Source organism: Salvelinus namaycush, chromosome 2 (assembly GCF_016432855.1).
Source record: "Salvelinus namaycush isolate Seneca chromosome 2, SaNama_1.0, whole genome shotgun sequence".
Classification (NCBI taxonomy): domain Eukaryota; kingdom Metazoa; phylum Chordata; class Actinopteri; order Salmoniformes; family Salmonidae; genus Salvelinus; species Salvelinus namaycush.
In genome coordinates, this window is record NC_052308.1 from 38,462,165 (window position 1) to 38,484,183 (window position 22,019).

Sequence of the window (22,019 nt, forward strand, 5' to 3'; positions counted from 1 at the left end):
TCATGGCACAAGGTTTGATGATTTTATTGATATTGGCATCAAATCCTATCACAGTATTTTAGAGTGTTTCTACTATATATGCATCTACACAATCCCTTATAATTTACCATCGATATATTTTCACAAATGTCATACTTCACAAAGTCTTAAGAAATTACATAGTAGTAGAAAAAAAACAATGTCGGATTATTAAACCCACCCAAATCAAAGATAAAATGTATCTTTAAAAAAATTGTTCACTTGTATATACAGACCCCAGGACCAATAGCATGACCGTCATGTTTTGTTTCCACCATGTTGTGTGACAGGTGTTTGATCCATTCATCCATTACTCTGCCATTACCACAGTCCTGGTTAAAGGACAACTTCAAAGGTCCATATTTTGTGCCGGACCTTACTCAATATCTCACTTCAGATGCTTTCTCTGCATTCTGTCACGAGACAGCAAGATTGACCTGTAATTCTAATAATTCTAGGTAGGGTTTTCAAGGCAAACAGAATCTCTCTTTTCACTTTCCAGAACCAGTGCTTCTACGTCTCATCAGCGCTACATACAACATACAGGAAATAATGTGTGTTTTGGAAACACTTGTCCACATCGCCCTCCCAAGAAAAAGGCATGGGGTGGATTATGTTCTGTACTATACTTTTCTAAGCCACTCACACCAAGCGAAGGGTCACATAAGTCTCTGTTACACAACAGGAAGTATTTGTATTGTTTATGTCAGGACCTTGATTGACTGGCTGGACCTGCTTATCTCTAGTCCTATAGGGATGGTGGCTGAGAGAGGGGGCCAGTGTCTCTACAGGGGGCCAGTGTCTCTGTCTAGGAGGTTGTGGTCCCAGGCTGGTGTCTCCATGTCCCCCAGGGGTCTGTCTTGCTCTGACTGCTTGGCCAGGTGGGAATTCTTCTGGGCCTTGGTCATGGGGAGATCCTCTGACGGCGTGGTGAGGATGGACAGTCTCTGAGGAATAAGAGAGAGGACAGAGAAGCATTTCAAAGATAAACCACCAAAGGAATGAGACATACAATAACTGGTGATGTTTGCAGAACGTTGATTGTTTTTCTTATTTTCTTAAATGGTAGAAGAAACAACAACATCAGTGTGTATTGGGGAGTAAATGGGGTTTGGGTTATGGTTCTGGTCATTGTATAAATAGATACATAGCTAGCGATAACAACACAAGTGGTACCTGCCACCTTTTAAAAGATCTGAAGTTTTGGAATTGATAGTGAGAAATTAACCATAACCTCTCATGACCATTGCTCCATCTTTGGAGGATGTACTCAAAGACTTAGCCTCTATCGCCGACCTACGAAACTAGCTATAGCTATGATATATTGCTTGATTTTTTGTTGCTTTTGGACCACTTTGAGATACTTTTCTGTTTTGAAACTCCAGTGCTTGACTTGGGCTGAGACAGTTGCCGGTACTCATTTTTGGTGCCGGTACTGTTTACATTTAGGTGCATGAGCTTCACAATACTTTTGAGATAATATTCTATAAGAGGAACAGAAGCTCAAGCTGTTAAACATTTTAGTTGCCGGTACTCAGCTCCGGAGAGCTCCTGCCCAAGTCAAGCAATGTGAAACTCTATAGAAACATAATAAATGATGTCCCTTTTTACCTGTCGCAGTGTACCAGGAGTGACGCTCACGATGTACACCATCCATAGAGGAACCATGAGGGTGGAGGAGAGAGTGAACCACCAGCCAACGGCGGAACCCCACCAAGGATACTGAAAGGTGTTGTTGAACTTCAGTGGGGAAAACTTTATCAAGGAGAAGACAAATGTAGCCTAGAACAAAAGATATGGATGGAGGTTGTATAATAAACATTAAAGAACACAATGTATTTTCCGATAGCATTGTACTAATTATAACATTATATGGTAACAGTGAGGGTTGAGTGAGGACAGATGAACAAGATAAGGTTAAGAACAAGGTTATGGTTTCTCCAGTACATTTAGGTCAGGCTTCTGGTGAAGCATTTATAATGGTCTAATAAAAAGCATGAGCTGGCACACACCTAATATGTTCCTTCTGTTGATTAAGCTTATCATGCATTAAAGTTGAAGCAAAAGATTACATGTAACAAACATTTTATGAAATTGGAAACAATTAAATATACATTACTAGTCAAAAGTTTGGACAGACCTAATCATTCAAGGTTTTTTCTTTATTTTTACTATTGTCTACATTGTAGAATAATAGTGAAAACATCAAAACTATGAAATAACATATATACGGAATCATGTAGTAACCAAAAAAGTGTTAAACAAATCAAAATATATTTTATATTTGAGATTCTTTAAATGATTCACCCTTTGCCTTGATGACAGCTTTGCAAGCTCTTGGCATTCTCTCAACCAGCTTCATGAGGTAGTCACCTGGAATGCATTTCAATTAGCATGTGTGCCTTGTTAAAAGTTAATATGTGGAATTAATGCGTTTGAGCCAATCAGTTGTGTTGTGACAAAGTAGGGGTGGTATACAGAAGATAGCCCTATTTAGTAAAAGACCAAGTCCATAAGATTGTAAGAACAGCTCAAATAAGCAAAGAGAAATGACAGTCCATCATTACTTCAAGACATGAAGGTAAGACAATGCGGAACATTTCAAGAACTTTGAAAGTTTCTTTGAGTGCAGTTGCAAAAAACGTCAAGCGCTATGATGAAACTGACTCTCATGAGGACAAGTTCATTAGAGTTACTATTACTATTATTAGACCTACTTTCCTGTAGGTCTTCCACAGGAAAGGAAGACCTACAGTTACCTCTGCTGCAGAGGACAAGTTCATTAGAGTTAACTGCACCTCAGATTGCAGCCCAAATAAATGCTTCACAGAGTTCAATTAACAGACACATCTCAACATCAACTGTTCAGAGGAGACTGCGTGAATCAGGCCTTCATGGTCAAATTGCTTCAATACACCAATAAGAAGAAGAGACTTGATTGGGCCAGGAAACACGAGCAATAGATATTAGACCAGTGGAAATCTGTTCTTTGGTCTGATGAGACCAAATTTGAGATTTTTGGTTCCAACCGCTGTGTCTTTGTGAGATGCAGAATAGGTGATTTGATGATCTCTGCATGTGTGGTTCCCACTGTGAAGCATGGAGGAGGTGTGATGGGGGGGGGGGGGGGGGGGCTTGGAAAAGCGTTCCTCATGAAGCTGGTTGAGAGAATGCCTAGAGTGTGCAAAGCTGTCATCAAGGCAAAGGGTGTCTACTTTGAAGAATCTAAGATCAAAAATATATTTTGATTTGTTTTACACTTTTTTGGTTACTACATGATTCTGTATGTGTTATTTCATAGTTGTGATGTCTTCACTATTATTCTACAATGTAGAAATTAGTAAAAAGAAAGAAAAACCCTTGAATGAGTAGGTGTGTTCCAACTTTTGAGTGCTACGGTATATGTGAAATTAAATTAAACAGTAATGTATGTTAATGTTAATCCTATGCTAGTGCTAATGATAACAAAAGCCTAATATATTCAATATGCTGTAAACTATTGTTTTCAAAGTTTCACTCAATTCATTCTAATCAACCTAATAATTATGACACACCCCTCACTATTGTCATTAGTTGCACTAATTGCACTGTTTTGTCTACATAACCTGGTTCAATCATTCATAACATTACCCTGAAGAAGGAACAATGATGTCGAAACGTTGGTGTCGAACCCAATAATTTACGGTGAGTTTATACATAGAGTGTGCGACTCTCTTTGTTTTTATAGAAGCATTTATAATGAACATAAAGTTAGGATTATCTACTTTACATAGGTTACACATAGGCACCAATTTGATTTATATTTCTCTGTATTGTCATCTTAACTTCTGGTTTTCTGTAAATCACTTGTATTACTGGGACATCAACGTCATGTTTACTATAACTACAATTGGAAAAGTAACAACTTAATTTGCTGTTGAGGGTGGGGTGTAAATAAATAAAACTTACAGTGCAGATGACTGGAGTGACATACTTCAAACAGTACTTAATGATGGGTAATGGTCGATAACCGATCATGTCCTCTATATTATCGTATAGACGGTCTGCACCTGTGGAGTAAACATATCAACAGGGACTCAAAATAACAGCAGTCAATAAAAGGGTTTGGTCAGTTGGTCTGTCAAATACCCAGTTGGTCTGTCAAATACCCAGTTGGTCTGTCAAATACCCAGTTGGTCTGTCAAATACCCAGTTGGTCTGTCAAATACCCAGTTGGTCTGTCAAATACCCAGGTAAACATTCTCAAACCGCCAAGTGACAGGCAGGTTTAAACAATTGCAGATTAGGAAACCTGGACAACAGCTCTAACCAGGGTTTCCCAAACTCGGTCCTGGGCCCCCAACAGCTGATTCAAATAACCAACTCATCATCAAGCTTTTATTATTTGATTCAGTTGTGTAGTGTTATGGCAAAAAACAAAACATGCACCCAGGGGTGGGCCCCAGGACCGAGTTTAGGAAACGCTGGTCTAAGGTACCTGTATTTATTTGTTTAGAAAATAAGAGCTTACATTATGGCCATTCTTCTGAAAAAGTGGTGAAAAAAATCAAATTAATATAAAAAGAGGACCGGTGTCACGTATACTCTCTCTCCGGCGCTCTAGGTCACCAAGCTGCTCATCATTACACACACCCGTCACAATCGTTACGCGCACCAGCGCCTCATCAGACTCACCTGGACTTCATCACCTTCCTGATTACTTTCCCTATATCTGTCACTTCTTTTGGTTCCTTCCCCAGGCATTATTGTTTCTGTTCCAGTGTTCCTGCGCCTCTTCCTGCTCGTTAGGTTCCCGCGTCTCTAACGGCTCGTTAGGTTCCCACGCCTCTTCCGGCTCATCTGGTTCCCGCCATACCCAAAAGGCACAATATCCACAACCAAGGGAAGGTAGTGTATGAGGGGGGGGGGGCGTTTTTAGAATCAATACCCAAACTCACACGGGGCCCAAGGGCAGTACGGGGGGACAGCCTGTCACTTCGCACACAGGGCCCTTGCCCGGAATGTGGCGCGTGTGAATTCTGGGGCAGGACGTTTGACTAGTATCCACCTGGTGGTAGTGTGGTACAAGTAATAAATGTAATAAGTCAGATTCCCGCTCCTCTTCCGGCTCGACAGGTTCCCGCGCATCAGCAGAGACGACCGGTCCGCTCCTGGTCACCGAGATCGTCCTTTTGGTCAGTGTCCTGCGGCTGAAGCCGTGCGTCAGGGAGGTGGTACTGTCACATATACTCACCGGCGCTCTAGGTCACCAGGCTGCTCATTATTACACCCACTTGTCACCTGGACTTCATCACCTTCCTGACTCCTGAACAGCTAATCGAAGGGCTACCCAGACCCCTCTTTTACGTTGCTGTGACTCTCTGTTTATAGTCTATGCATAGCCACTTTAACTCTACCTACATGTACATATTACCTCAATTACCTCGACTAACCGGTGCCCCCGCACATTGACTCTGTACCGGTACCCCCTGTATATAGCTTTGCTTGTTATTTTACTGCTGCTGTTTAATTATTGGTTACTTCTATTTTCTATTTTACTTATCTATTTTTTAATTAGCATTTATTTGAATTTGTTTTCTTAACTTCTTAAAGCATTGTTGGTTAAGGGCTTGTAAGTGAGCATTTTACTGTAAGGTCTACTACACCTGGTTGTATTCGGTGCATGTAACAAATAACTAATAATGATTTGATAACCTTCCCTACATCTGTCACCCCTTAGGTTCCTTCCCAAGGCATTGTTGTTTCTGTTCCAGTGTTCATGTTTGTACGCTACACATCTTTCTTGTTTTGTTCTATGTTGATTTAGTTATTAAATTCACTCCCTGAACTTGTTTCCCGACTCCCAGCGTACATGTTACAACCAGAACCTGTGATGTGAATAATCAAGGACTCAGGACTATAAGGTTCTACCTGCAAAATGTATAGTTTTAAGATAATAAGTATTTTTAAGTACCAGATCTCAGAACTGTTTTGTGATGTCCTCCTGTTTTCAAGTATATCACCTTACTTATGTACAATTATTTGTTATTGACAACCCAGCATTGTGTGATTGGATTGCATGTAGAACCTTATAGCACCAAGTTAAAAGGTGTTTGCATAGATAGAACTTTCCGATTTTTCATTTTTTTCATTGTAAATGTACTTTTTCAAAAACCTGACTTCTCACACGTAAAGGACCACCTAAAGTGCAACTCTATGTGAATAACTCATTTTTGACCAACATGTCAGAACCTTATAATCCCAAAGTAACGAGGTGTCGTTTCACATCAATGTCCAAAGTGGCAATGTGTGCCAGAGGAACAACTTGGATAATGCCATAAACACCTTGAACAGAAACATCCTGAGGGAAGCTGACCTGCAATTAGGGTTTCTGTGATTGATTATCTGGGGTTGATGGAATGCAGGGTCTTTTAAAACTCCTTGCTATCAGGGATCGTTGGGACGTTCCTACTCCATTGAAGTTGACATTTAAAATGGTTAAGGTCAGGGTAAGGGTAAGGGTAGGTGTTAAGGTTAGGGTTCAAGATAGGGAGGTCCCAAGGATCATATTTTACTATTATCTTTTCATAACACCTACAATGATAGTGGTAACACTTAATAATAACTTACATGAAAATGCCTTCATAAATGTTTGCAATATAATACAAGGTTTAGATAGCTGGATAGACTAACTTACCTAGTCTTACCTAGCAAACTATAACATGGTAGCTGACATGGGCTAATTGGGTGACTGTCAGTGACTGACATAACAAGAGGAAAACTGCGGATGCACTACCACGTTTCAAAATGTCACAGTGTGTATTCTACTATCTTAACTAACAGTAAGTTGAGACCCCGACTGACATCGAACAAAAGTGGTTGCGGGCCCTAAGCGGCACTTGGAGTAGGCCGGGCTAACTCACCATAAACCCAGCTGATACACACTGACTGTAGTATAGCGAAGAGAAGCAGAGTCATCCCACTGCAGGCATAGTAATCAAACAGCTGGAAGATATACAGGCCTCCCTGCAAATAGAGGAGGGGTAGAAAGAGAAAGAAAGTATAAGGTCTTACTGAGCACAACAATAAGACTATAATCTACCTCCAGAGTCTACAAAACACTCAGACAATGATCGTAGGTGTGTCCAGCAGCCCAATCGCTTACGGAATAAGTGGAATCAACCAACAATTCTGCGGAACAAGGAGGTATGTTGAAACACAGGGATATGTTGAAACAGATCACTTGGGAGGTAGATTATTGATCATATATCTCGTTACTGTCATGATTGATCTAATAACGATGGCCTTGAAATTATATATTTTATATCCTATATCCTTATAGAATGGTGACTTCAAATGACCTCTCACCTCTGTGACCATGACCAGGCCGATGAAGAAGCTACCCGCACTGATGATGATGAGGAGGATTTTACGCCGATGGCCAACCAGGAAGAAGGAGGGATACATGTCTGAGATAGCTGTCATCAAAGACTCCAGACCTACAAACTGAAGGAGAGATGATGGGGAAGTTCAGTGGAAACTCTCTTCTTTGAAATATAAACTACTGTAGGTTATGTAATTATCCTTCGCAACGAAAATATTCCGTTGGCCTTCAGGACCACTCTAACACACCTCACTGTCTAACCCCAGTAGGATTATCATGATGAAGAAGAAGATGGCCCAAAGCTGGGGTAATGGCATCATGGCCACGGCACGAGGGTAGGCGATGAATGCCAGGCCAGGACCTGTATACAGCAACACAGGTAAACTCATTACTGAACTCTCAGAGGCAGAGGGAACAGTTAGATCCCTGAAATGCTAAGTCACCTGTCTTGTAACAAAGCAGAACTTAGAAGGGTATGTTAATTTGTTTGTTTGTGCATTTTTTTACATTTATTTGATTAATTAATTAATTAAATTATTCCTATCTCACTGTTGCAACACTTACCTGATTCGGCCACCGTTGAGATGTCTGTCCCTTGTTCATAAGCCATGAAGCCCAGAACAGAGAAGATTGCAAAACCGGCCACAAAGCTGGTTCCACTGTTCAACAGGCACAGGTACACACAGTCCCTAAAAAGAGATTCACTTCCCTGTTAGTCACAACACGAAATTACCTACATGGAGATCAACAAACTTTCCAGAAAACGTTCTGCCAGCACATTTTATCTAGCAAGGCACATTTACTGTTTCTGTACTTAATTCTTCCACTCACTTGTAACAGTTGTTGTCATATTTGTTGTAGCTGCCAAGAGCAGTCAGACAGCCGATGCAGATAGCATAGGAATAGAAGATTTGTGTTCCAGCATCCATCCACACCTGTGAGACACACCAGAGAGAGACACAATAGTCTTCATAGTTTCACAATTATGATATACTAGTCTCATCCCAGGGTATTAGAGGTTAATTTAAATGGTACTTATTTTGACCTTGTAGCTATAATAAGTCAACAGAAAGTATATTTGCTTTGAAAATCAGAGTATTTTTTTAATCAGGTATTGATGTTGGAACAAATCTGATGCTCTTAAAACCACAAACTGTTGCACCAAGGGAGTTATGTTTTGGGTCAGTGGTAATGGTTGCTGCCCTCGGTCATGTTGACCAGCGTTCAAACACCGACAGAGACGTTACCATTTATCCCCCACGAATCACTACAGTATGTACTGATTTTTGTTACACCTGAACACAAATTATACAGTGAAGTGTGTTCCTACCTGTGGGTCCGTGAGGCGGGCTGGGTCTGGGTAGAGGTAGAACTTGATACCATCTATTGCCCCCGGCAGTGTGAGTCCACGGACCAGCAACACCAGCAGCATCAGATAGGGGAAGGTGGCAGTGAAGTAGACCACCTGGGGGGGGGGGGGACCAGCGTTGCATTCACTCAGTCTATGGCTCATCTTAACAATTCTACAGTATTCATGGTGTCATCAGGTTGAATGGCAGATATCCCACCTTACCTTCCCAGTAGACTTCACTCCTTTCCAGACACAGAAGTAACAGAGAATCCATGACAGTAGAAGACACAGAGCCAGCTCCCAGCGAACACTGCCTAGCTTGTTTGGACTGTCTGTGAGATTCAAAACTCTTCTCCTGAAAATCATATTTTGAGTTACAATCCCACCACTTGCTTTTCACCATTCTCTCTGCGCCTCCTAAGGCAAATAGCCCTGATTTCCATCTGTAAGGACTTAATAAGGAGTTGATAAATTGGAATGATTTTGTATACTCACTCCCAGAACTCTCTCACCGGCGATGTTGCGTTTCCTGCTACTGTCCAATTTAGATGTCCCACTACTCTTCTGTCAAACTCCATGCAGGTTGCTGGTTAGGAGGAAATTACACAATAACAAGCATGTCTCAGAACTCTCTGAATCTTTCCGGGATAAGGAGACATTTACAAAAATAAAACATTAATCAGCTGATATAGAATTTTGTGATCAATTTACCTAAATTTCAATTATCCTAATCGGTCTGCAACCCAGAGTGTGTAAAGTTCTGGTTTAAATGAAACAGACAGAATTCCCAGCTCACAATTAGTCAAACCCAGTTTTATTCACGAGAGCTCTACCGTTCATATACAAAGATGTTCCTTTTATAACATTCTTCTAACCTACGCACACACATACACACTAACATTAGGAGAGCTATCTTCTTCTCTAAAATTCTCACCACAGTTTCTCACTACCCAGCTGACAGTTCCAGTCCCCCCCAGATAAAGGCTACCTGGAGGGGTCCTCCCTGTCCTATCTTATCTTCCCAGAGTTATAGCCGGGTCGGTTCAACCATAGTTTAATTGTTTCTAGGTGTTTTCTTAAGCATTCACACATTTCTCTTTCTCCCAGTCTAAGCTAGTTGGACTTATGTTTAATACTTTTAATTACTCCTTATCCATGCTACATAACCTCTAATCCCTAACGGTTAAGTTTCCGGGTAGAATTATTTAATAATTTATATTACCTTATAAATTATTTTATCATCAACTCACTTGTCAAAATCGTAATATCTCAGTTTGAAGTAGTGTCCATAAATGTAAGATACTATCTATCATTTGGGCATGACAAAGGTATCTCAACGTCAACATGTCTACACACTGAAGTTAACCTGGTCCCAGATCTGTTTGTGCTCTTTGCAATGCCAACTCCATTGCTGTCCTTGTCAATCCAAACAGGTTTGTTATGACAATGAGTGACAAGCAGTTGGTATGACAGCACAAGCAGACTGGCACTCAGGCTATATTGAAGTACATACCTGTGTTCCAGCTGTTTCTACAACTGGCCCAGGGGAGCTCAGAGCTGAATGAGGAGAAGAGGTAGAAGAAGGCCCAGGCTAGAATGATGATGTAATAGATGCTGGAATATAGAACCACCACCTGACTACCATAACCCAGTCCTGAGGAGGAGGAGGAGAAGGAGGAGGAGGAGATTTTACAGACAAACATGCAGATGTAAATGTAAAAAAAAAAGGCTTCTTCTGAGAAATATATGTGACATTTATTAATTCCAATCACATTCTCAACCTAAAACCATAAAAAAACATTTAACTGTTTCTTTTTGATGTGGATTAGACTCCTTTCAAAGTCACCAGCCCTGATTAATAAGTTATGGTTAGACAGACAATTGTGAATGTTTGAACGCAGGACAAGTGTCCTGAATGCACGTGTCATTGCACATTAAGGACTATTACTTACTCTATCATGTAATAGCTAATGAATCACATTGTGAGCCTGTGTAATACTGTTGATTAATCCAAGCTTCATCCAATAACTTGAATTAAATGTTTTGTTACTTTAATCCCTTTTTCAATTTTTTAAATTAAATCAGGCCAGAAACAAACCAATCATCTCCCAAGCAATCTAAAATGTATCCTTATATTGTTTCTAACTGTTAAAGCAATGTGATTAAAATCATGGTGGATTGACTTTTACAAATACAAGAGTGCAATATTATTTACAGAAGGAAAAGCCTGCATGTACTGTGCATATACTGTACCTATTATGGCTAATTGTCTGGCTCTATATGTCACCCTCAACCAGCACATTCTTGACAAAGGCTCCAGACAGAAACCTTGAGTTTACGTGCTGAATACCAATTTAAATCATATTGACATTGCTTTGGATTGCAATGCTACTTTCTCAAGTTTGGATATTGCAGCTAGGAGTTTTCCTGAGTACAAATACAACAAACAGACAAAGTTTAGTCTGCAGTGCCTCTGACTGTTATCTTTTCTTTACTGAAGGCTATAGCCTTTCTTCCTTCTAGTTATCAGGCTTTCATGTCTATTTCACCAAGATGGCAACCATCTTAGGAATTAAATGCTATCTATGGTCAGACAAACACTGACAATTGAATCCCTAATATGGATGCAATACGTACAACAAGACCCTGTGGCCGCATTCATAAAGCATTCATATAGCATACCAGTAGGATGGCTGATCTAGGATCAGATTAGCCTTTTAGATCATAATGACTAAGCTTATATGGACAGAGGGGACCTGATTCTAGATCAGCAGTCTTACTCAATGACGCTTTATAAATATGAGCCCTGATATTTACCTTCAAACAGGGGGCAGATCTTCCTCCAGCAGGTGATGCTGCCCTGCGTGGTGTACTGGCCCAGGGAGGTCTCCAGGAGAAAGAGTGGAATGCCACAGGTGAACAGAAAGAGCACATAAGGGATGAAGAACACCCCTTACGAACAACACAAGTTAAACCACAATTAACCATATGGCCCAAGACCATAACTTAATGTTTCACTTCACGTGATTATGGTTTCACAAGACTAACATTTTTTTCACAGAAGCCATCTCAACCACCTCAAACCGCCCACCCCCCCAGTCACTTCTGGCTTGAGTTGCCACTTCCTACAATGTAATTGTCTGGATAATTTCTAATCCCCCATATATTGTTTTGTGGAAATATATATATATATATATACATACATACACATACCCACATATATATACATAAACATGCATACATATACATATACACATACACATACAGTATACATACATATAAATACCCATACATATATTCATATGCATATCTTTTTAGAATATATTTTCATTTATTATTCCCAGCAAACCCTACCAACCCTCCCCTAATTGGACAAAACCAATAAATAATAACACTTAGGCTTCTACTTCCAGCTTATACATGCTATATACATTTTAAAGACACAATCTAATTTACAATAGTTTATTTTATTTCCCTGACGTAGGCCATGCAGCCGAAACGCGTCGGATTTTTAAAACTTTCTATTGAACATGCCATACTAATAAAGGAATTTAAATGAATTATATGAAGAGTACCTTGGTCCTCTTTTCTTTTTGATGACCAATTTACCCCTTTTACCAAAGAGCACCTTCTGTCTACCAAAATGTACTATAGTGTACTTTAGTAGCGCTTTCCTTCCTCCTCTTTCTACTAGTTTATTTTCTTTGTTTTTAGTCCTGGCCTTCCTCTATTTCTGATGTTTATACTTGCCATATATTTATAACTGTGCTATTTCACAAAAGTTCTGAACCTACATACATTTTACAGACCCTGAATGTTTTACATTTGTTATCTTGTTGTTATTATTCCCACCCTTCAGCTCCATTCAACCCCTCCCATCTATCTCTAACACCATCCATATTCTATTTGCCATATATTTTTCAACTGTCCTGTGATGCTTCACAAAAGTACTGAACCTTTCTATTCTCATAGTTTCTACAGATTGTAAATTAAAGATAAACATTTTCACTAAAATAATTATTATATTATTGATCGATTGACTATGACTTTTCAAATCACCCAGTATTGCTATCTGCAGCGTTAGCTCTAGGTAAATGTTGCAATTCTTCTGCCGTTGTCACGACCTGACCTTAGATAGCCTTTTAATGTCTCTATTTGGTTTGGTCAGGGTGTGATTTGGGGTGGGCATTCTATGTTTTTGTTTTCTATGATTTTGTATTTCTCTGTTTTGGCCAGGTATGGTTCTCAATCAGGGACAGCTGTCTATCGTTGTCTCTGATTGGGAACCATACTTAGGTAGCCCTTTCCCTCCTTTCAGTGTGGGAAGTTGTCTTTGTTTGTGGCACTATAGCCTTAAGCGTCACGGTTGTTTTTGTATTGTTTATTGTTTTTGTTGGGGTCATCCTAATAAAAGGAATATGTACGCTCACCACGCTGCGCTTTGATCCAGTTCTTTCGACGGCCGTGACAGCCGTTCCTGGACCTGTGACCAAAAACGAGCTACATATGGACAGTACCAAATTAAATGATCTAATGACTATGCCTCCTCGCAGCAAAACCTGCAGAGCTGGGAAGATTGTATCCCCCATATATATAACATTCTATTGGCTGCAAGAATTTTGCATAATAATTTAAATGGAAAAATTCAATGTTTTGAATGCGGTGTCATATTGTGTGTCAATTCATTACTCATGTGCCATGGAATCGGTACGTCGAAAATCTCTTCAACTATTTTGCAATTTATATAGCACAGTTGTCAGTTTTTTGGTCCTTAAATGAAACTGGTATATATTTTTATTTATCACAATTTTCTTTAAACAATTTTAGTCTTTAATGCAGGGCCGACAGACAAGTTCCTTACTTGTTCCCCCTTCCACTTGCCACTTCCATTTTTAGGTAATGCTGCAATCACATGGTTGTAACTTTGGGTAGAGCAGACATTTGCATATGTCTGTGTTAGCTGCATGTGTGACATAACTCCACCAGCCCTATTTATGATATAATTTACAGAGATTATACTTTTTTTAATGTTATCGAAAAAATAATGTTTTATCAACTAGTATATTTGAGTTTAACCACAAGAACTCAAGTATTTGTTTGTGTGGCTGACGAACTTAGCTAGCACCTGAAGTGTTGTGCGTCCATTTGGCATGTAAGTGTTAGGGATATTATCGTGGGGTATCTGGGACACGTTCAGTAGCCTAACATCATCGAACATTGCAGATAGAAAGGCCATGAATAGAGTCATTGTGATTCCTAATTCTACATGTCAGAGAGGCATGTTTGTTCTTCATAGCATATTTCTATCAGAGCGTAATAAAACGTTGTACAGTAGTGATGTGCATATCAGTATAGAGATTCTGGAAGCACCTAGAAGGTTTTGGTTCCTTTTGTGCACCCAGGCATGCACTGTTGTTTTTATTATAGTGCCCGCCAGATAACATCTAGCCCTAGTGTGTAAATATCCCTATAATATTATAGCAACCACTGATATGTTTATATCAGGCCATGATTACACATATCTTAATGATTATTCCATTACCGTCTTGTAATTGTGTGATTTCAATATTAGCCTAAGATATGAAAAGAACAACTCTGTACTGTCTCCACCACAATGAAGTTAAATGAAGTGACTAGCTCTTTTGCATTGATAATGTAAAAGACAAAGGCTCACCTTGCCATACATTTAATGTGAGCTTAATTGTATGACCATGTAAAGATGTGATGTGAGACTCACCTCCTCCATTTTTGTAGCACAGATATGGGAACCTCCATACATTCCCCAAGCCTATGATCTGTCCGGCCACAGCCAGGAGGAACTCCAGCTTGCTGGACCACTGTCCCCTGGTCTGGGTGCTTGGCACAGGGAAAGGATGGACCAGACCCATCTCCTGCTGGGAAAGCTTATTGAACCTCAAATTGGGATCATTATGCTTCTCCATAACACTGAGGAAGACAAAGACAAAGTTGGTTTTATGCGGTGAACACACATTTATATAACATATTCTGTGTGCTATGAAGACAGTATAAGGACACACAGCTAACAGCTACATATGACCTGCTACATGAGAACAGCTACATATGACCAGCTACATGAGAACAGCTATATTTGACCAGCTACATATGAACAGCTACATATGACCAACTACATATGACCCGCTAGATATGAATGCTACATATGACCAGCTACATATGACCAGCTACATATGACTAGCTACATATGAACAGCTACATATGAACAGCTACATATGACCAGCTACATATGACTAGCTACATATGAACAGCTATATATGACCAGCTACATATGACTAGCTACATATGAACAGCTACGGTACATATGACTAGCTACATATGAACAGCTACATATGAACAGCTACGGTACATATGACTAGCTACATATGAACAGCTACATATGAACAGCTACGGTACATATGACCTGTCAAGTACAGCAAAACATGAGCCCCTTTCTTCCATGCTTTGGATAGATCTGCATTGCTTGCTGTTTGGGGTTTTAGGCAGGGTTTCTGTATAGCACTTTGTGACATCTGCTGATGTAAATATATTTGATTGATTGATTGATTGATTGGATAGCCTAGCGGTTAAGAGTGTTGGGCCAGTAACCGAATGTCTCTGGTTTGAATCCCCCATCAGACCAGGTGAAAAATGTGTCGATGTGCCCTTGAGCAAGGCACTTAAACCTAATTGCTTCTGTAAGTTGCAATGGATAAGAGTGTTTGCTAAAATATGAATGTACATATGAACAGCTTCATATGACCTGTCGAGGAAAAACGGGGGAAAAGGGAAGGTCCAGTGCAGCAAAACATGTGTCAGCGTGTGCGCTACTGGTGTGGAAGTCAGGTGCAGGAGAGCAGAGAGTTGTGATCAGGCGCACACTTTATTCGGCAGAAGCAAACAACAAACGGACGCAACAGTGTCCAACAAACCTCCAGCCAAAGGCAAAAGTGCAAAGCGCGACAAAGTCACAAATAAGCAAAAATGTTTAACAATAAACATACTCCAGGTTGAAACATAGTACTCGGGGAAAAAACAGCTAGGCGCGTCAATACAAAACACGTAACAAAACAATCCCACACAAAGACATGGGGGGAACAGAGGAATATATATATGCAGTTGATTAGGGAATGTAAACCAGGTGTGCGGGGAACAAGACAAAACAAATGGAACAATGAAAAATGAAGGCCGGTGACGTCGACCGACGAACGCCGCCCGAACAAGGAGGGGAGCCGACTTGTTCGGCGGAAGTCGTGACAACATGAGCCCCTATTATTCAATAAATTTGATCTTTCTTTTGTCCAGCTCCTGTTATTACTATGGATGTGCATAACCCCCCCCCCCCCCCCTCCAAAGGAAATTAGCGAGGCACTGTTAAAATGTACTGTTCTGAAGGTAAAATAAGCAATGTTGACTTATAACAGTGGAATCAACTACTGTATTGTGCTCCGTGTATTATTTTTACAGTTTCTGTAATTTAGCAGACAATCTTGTCCAAAGGAACTTACAGTAGTAAGTGAATACCTTTTTATACTGGTTAATTGACCCCTTTACCCTGGCATTGCAAGCACCATGCTCTACCAACTGAGCTACACATGACAGTATGAAGACACATCGATTTTTATTCTTTAATGATCCTGAGAAAAGTCACGGTTCCCATACACTGATCCATACTAGGGTCTATTCTAGAAGTAGCCTGAGTATCGGGAGAAGCCTGATTATCTGGGAATAGCCAATATCAGCAGACGTTTTGGCATTGGCCACACAAAGAGGTGAGATTCCAATTGAATCTGATATTGTGAGGAGCCAGGGCAGCATCTCACTGTTTGGCAATGTGTATGAATGTTCAAATTCCACACTGTTGTACCAGTCTTGTTGCATTAGAGTAGGAGGGGATCAGCACAGCTTGGTGGGACTAGTGTAATCCTGTCATCAATGTTGCCTTTGTGCCCTTGCCTAGTATCCCTGTGGGAGTAGGACACATACAATGGAAAATATGTGCTGCAGCTGCTGCTACCATTATGGTGATTTCTGAAAATGAACACCCTGTACTTATACAGTTATAAGAAGCACAAGCGCAATGTCTGTTGCTAGGGCAATGTGTTCTAAATAGTTACCTTTACCTTCACCATTTAAAGTATGAGGAACTTCCTGGGCATGCATCAGAGGAGGACACTACTGTGACACTACTAGACACCCAGTAGTCAACCTGCCAGAGCCAGGGCACAGTTTGTGATACTAAGAGTAGGTACTGACTGTATATCTTTGATAGTATAATATTTATTGGTTCAATACAGTACACCCTGTTTTAAATGGATGACAGAGTTGATAGAGAAGACATGTAACGATTTATGGGAACAATAAGATAAATATGGAGTGTTAATACAGCTAAATATCAAAGTTCATTAGTCCGTTTTTTGGGCTATACTTAGCTTTGTCTAAGGGTAGGCTGTGCTTTGGCAAAGTAGGTGGGGTTGTATCCTGCCTGGTTAGCCTTCACCGGGGGTTTGATGGAATAGCCTGGCAGCAGGTATCCTAGTGGTAAGAGTGTTGGGCCAGTAACAGAAAGGTTGCTAGATCAAATCCCTGAGCCGACAAGGTTAAAAATCTGTTGTTCTGCAGTTAACCCGCTGTCATTGTAAATAACAATTTTGTTCTTAACTGACTTGCCTAGTTAAATAAAATTAAAATTAAAATGAAAAAAATTAATAGTCTAGGGTCAGGGGCTAGGGTCAGTCTGTCCTATCTGGTGAAATTCTCCTGTCTTATCTAGTATCCTGTGTGAACTTAAGTATGCTCCCTCTAATTCTCCCATCTCTTTCTCTCTCCCTCTCTCTCTCTCTCTCTCTCGCTCTGTCTCTTTCTCTCTGAGGATCTGAGCCTTAGGAGCATGACTCAGGACTACCTGGCCTTTAGGTTTTAGGTTTGATTTATTCGCACCAAAAAAAGAAGTGAAAGACAAAACAGTACACATAAAACATGATAAAAACAGTGTGCAGGTGAGGTTGGAAGCCCAATACCCCATAATGACAAAGCGAAAACAGGTTTTTAAACAGTTTTGCTAAATTATTAAAACAGAAATACCTTATTTACATAAGAATTCGGACCCTTTGCTATGAGACTTGAAATTGAGCTCCAGTGCATCCTGTTTCCATTGATCATCCTTGAGATGTTTCTACAACTTCATTGGAGTCCACCTGTGGTAAATTCAATTGATTGGACATGATTTGGAAAGGCACACACCTTTCTATATAAGGTCCCACAGTTGACAGTGCATGTCAGAGCAAAAACCAAGGCATGAGGTTGAAGGAATTGTCCGTAGCGCTCCGAGACAGGATTGTGTCAAGGCACAGATCTGGGGAAGGGTACCAAAAAATGTCTGCAGCATTGAAGGTCCCCAAGAACACAGTGGCCTCTGTCATTCTTCAATGGAAGAAGGATGGAACCACCAAGACTCTTCCTAGAGCTAGCCACCCTGCCAAACTGAGCAATCGGGGTAGAAGAGCCTTGGTCAGGCAGGTGACCAAGAACCCAATGGTCCCTCTGACAGAGCACTAGAGTTCCTCTGTAGAGATGAGAGAGCCTTCCAGAAGGACAACCATCTCTGCAGCACTCAACCAATCAGGCCTTTATGGCAGAGTGGCCAGACGGAAGCCACTCCTCAGTAAAAGGCACATGACAGCCCGCTTGGAGTTTGCCAAAAGACACCTAAAGACTCTCAGACCATGAGAAACAAGATTCGCTGGTCTGATGAAACCTGAGTTATTTCCGGCGCCGACAAAGATGGCCGCCTCGCTTCGCATTCTTAGGAAACTATGCAGTATTTTGTTTTTTTATGCATTATTTCTTACATTGTTACTCCAGGAAATCTTAAGTCTTATTACATACAGCCAGGAGGAACTATTGGATATAAGAGCAATGTCAACTTTCCAACATTACGACCAGGAATACGACTTTCCCGAAGCGGATCCTTTGTTTGGTCCACCACCCAGGACAATGGATCGAATCCCAGCAGGCGACCCAAAACAACGGCGTCGCAGAAGGGGCAAACATAGCGGTCTTCTGGTCAGGCTCTGTAGACAGGCACATTGCCCACCGCTCCCGAGTATACTCCTGGCCAATGTCCAGTCTCTTTACAACAAGGTAGACAAAATCCGAGCAAGGGTTGCATTCCAGAGAGACCTCAGAGATTGTAACATTCTCTGTTTCACGGAAACATGGCTCACTCGGGATACGTTATCAGAGTCGGTACAGCCACCTGGTTTCTTCACGCATCGCGCCGACAGAAACAAACATCTCTCTGGTAAGAAGAAGGGCGGGGGTGTATGCCTTATGATTAACGTGTTGTGGTGTGATCATAACAGCATACAGGAACTCAAGTCCTTTTGTTCACCTGACCTAGAATTCCTTAGAAATCAAATGCCAACCGCATTATCTACCAAGAGAATTCTCTTCGATTATAATCACAGTCGTGTATATCCCCCCCAGGCATACACCTTGACGGCCCTGAAAGAACTTAATTTGACTATATGTAAACTGGAAACCACATATCCTGAGGCTGTATTTATTGTAGCTTGGGATTTTAACAAGGCTAATCTGAAAACAAGGCTCCCTAAATTTTATCAGCATATCGAATGCGTGACCCGGGCTGGCAAAATTCTGGATCATTGTTACTCTAACTTCCGCGATGCAAACAAAGCCCTCCCTCACCCTCCTTTCGGCAAATCTGACCACGGCTCCATTTTGTTGCTCCCAGCCTATAGACAGAAACTAATACAGGAAACGCCTGTGCTCAGGTCTGTTTAACGCTGGTCCAACCAATCTGATTCCACGCTTCAAGATTGCTTCGATCACGTGGACTGGGATATGTTCCGGATAGCATCGGACAACAACATTGATGTATACGCTCATTCGGTGAGCGAGTTTATTAGCAAGTGCATCAGTGATGTTGTACCCACGGTGACTATTAAAACCTTCCCCAAACAGAAACCGTGGATTGAAGGCAGCATTCGCGCAAAACTGAAAGTGTGAACCACTGCTTTTAATCAGGGCAAGGCGACCGGAAACATGACCGAATACAAACAGTGTAGCTATTCCCTCCGCAAGGCAATCAAACAAGCTAAGTGTCAGTATAGAGACAAAGTAGAGTCGCAATTCAACGGCTCAGACACGAGAGGTATGTGGCTGGGTCTACAGTCAATCATGGACTACAAAAAGAAAACCAGCCCCGTTGCGGACCCCGATGTCTTGCTCCCAGACAAACTAAATAACTTCTTTGCTCGCTTTGAGGACAATACAGTGCCAACGACACGGCCTGCTACCAAAACCTGCGGGCTCTCCTTCACCGCAGCCAACGTGAGTAAAACATTTAAACGTGGTAACCCTCACAAGGCTGCAGACGACACTACAGTGGTAAGCTTGATTACCAACAACGACGAGACGGCCTACAGGGAGGAGGTGAGGGCCCTCGGAGTGTGGTGTCAGGAAAATAACCTCACACTCAACGTCCACAAAACAAAAGGAGATGATCGTGGACTTCAGGAAACAGCAGAGGGAGCACCCCCCTATCCACATTGATGGGACAGTAGTGGAGAAGGTGGAAAGTTTTAAGTTCCTACACATCACGGCATCCACCAACACATCCACCCACACAGACAGCGTGGTATTTTCTAGGTTCATTGTTCATGTCTGAGTCGTCTCTGTTTAATATTTTAGCATACTGTAGTGTTTCTTTTTTTCTCTTAAGGTTTGTAGCTTGAATTATGAAAATAATATCTACCTCAACAACCAGTAATTCTGCTTTCAAATCGAAAGAATGCAATAAGAGGACTTTTACGTTGATTAGACATGCCTGTATAGTTACACAGAACAGGAAGACACTGCCCTACTCACTAGCACTGCTGAGCCTCCAGTCTGTAACCTTTGGCCTACATTCAGCGCCTGCAACAAGTGCTACTGACTGCAGATAGAGAGAGAGAGAGAGTGAGAGACAGCGAGAGAAAGAGAAAGAGAGCTACCATGCCACTGACTGAAGCCTCATGTCTGTCTCTGTCTCTCTGTACATCTAGGGAGATGTCTAGGTGTTATCATAGCCCCCGCCTGCCAAGTTTGCTAGATTTCAAATACAAACAGTGATAAACAGTCTAAATAAAAGGTTTCCTGATAGAAACGGAAGAGACTAGAACGCGCGAGAGAGAGAGAGTACCTTAAGAATGAAGTTGTAGTTCTGAAGTCTGTTGTAGTAGTCTACTTCTCCATTAAGGAAGACTTGTTCTGGTCCCTTTCATTGGAAGCAAACCTAGACCATGTGTTTCTCCCTGTCAAATGCCCTTCCCAGAACTAACCATGAGTGAACCCATGTGGATAGTTTGGAGTGTGTGTGTGTGTTCATGTGCCTGTGTGTGTGAGGCGGAGCTATTGAGTCGAGGTTACACTGGCTCCTTCATTGCGAGGAAGAGGAGGGGATTTGCTCTGTGAAAGCGGCAGCAGCGTGCTGGCTTCTTTTGAATGCTGTAGGGGCATGGATGTGTGGAATGTGAACAAATGAACTCTGCATTACAACTTTACAATGGATAGAGGAGAGGAGTGACAGAACTTGAGCACTTAAATGAATAGGAAAAGGGGGCATAATACATCTAATGTACATTACTTGCAAAACTTTTGAAATGTAATGGAGAGTGATAATGTTACATCTAGTTTGACAGATGTATTTTTTTATTACCTCATACCAAAGTCCACTGATTTCAACTTTCTAAAATATGCTGTACATGATGTAGTATTTCAACATATCAGCATGATCATTAATTGCTAGTTGGATGGACGGTGTCTAATGACTGTGAATGTAATTTAAAACTTCAGCCAATGAAATATGACGATAACAAAAGCATTCTGTCAAGTGGTCATAGTGGGGACACTATATTTTACAGCACATAAGTGACCAGCCATTTATTAAGAAATAACATGTTAATGACACAGTAATTATGTTAAAGTTGTGTAAACACATCCAGTGACTTTCAGGTGAGGGTCACGTCAAGAAAATCTGTTGCATTTTACATTACAGTGTAAGTACAGTTTAACAATGAGTAATTACAATACTGTTGCACTGTACCTGCAGGAATAATTCCACTGTAATAAGGGCACTGTAATTGAAAGTGTTACCTAAACATCTAGCTCAAAGAAATTAAGGAAAACTGTAGTGCTCACCATTCTCCATGCTTTGTAGCTGAGCAGCATTCTTCAAGCATTTCCTCTGGATGCCTCTCAACTTCATTCATC

General features: G+C 41.0%; 1 protein-coding gene across 4 annotated transcripts; it reads right to left on the reverse strand.

The window, feature by feature from the left end:
• LOC120062870 (sodium- and chloride-dependent GABA transporter 2-like) lies at window positions 1–21,142 on the reverse strand. Of its 4 annotated transcripts, XM_039012949.1 has the most exons (16): window positions 20,950–21,142; window positions 16,868–17,279; window positions 14,470–14,678; window positions 11,550–11,684; window positions 10,246–10,386; window positions 9,228–9,318; window positions 8,955–9,087; window positions 8,712–8,846; window positions 8,213–8,316; window positions 7,946–8,070; window positions 7,630–7,742; window positions 7,366–7,503; window positions 6,921–7,023; window positions 3,967–4,067; window positions 1,630–1,800; window positions 804–965 (listed from the first exon to the last, which is right to left on the reverse strand). In XM_039012949.1, the coding sequence occupies exons 3-16, from the start codon at window positions 14,672–14,674 to the stop codon at window positions 804–806; spliced, it is 1,857 nt and encodes a 618-aa protein (XP_038868877.1). In that variant the 5' UTR covers window positions 14,675–14,678; window positions 16,868–17,279; window positions 20,950–21,142. The 4 variants fall into 4 exon arrangements, with proteins under 4 accessions (XP_038868881.1, XP_038868887.1, XP_038868877.1 ...); XM_039012941.1 differs by lacking the exon at window positions 16,868–17,279; XM_039012953.1 differs by lacking the exons at window positions 16,868–17,279; window positions 20,950–21,142 and having other exon boundaries at window positions 1–965; window positions 14,470–14,674.
• Window positions 21,143–22,019: the final 877 nt, after the last annotated feature.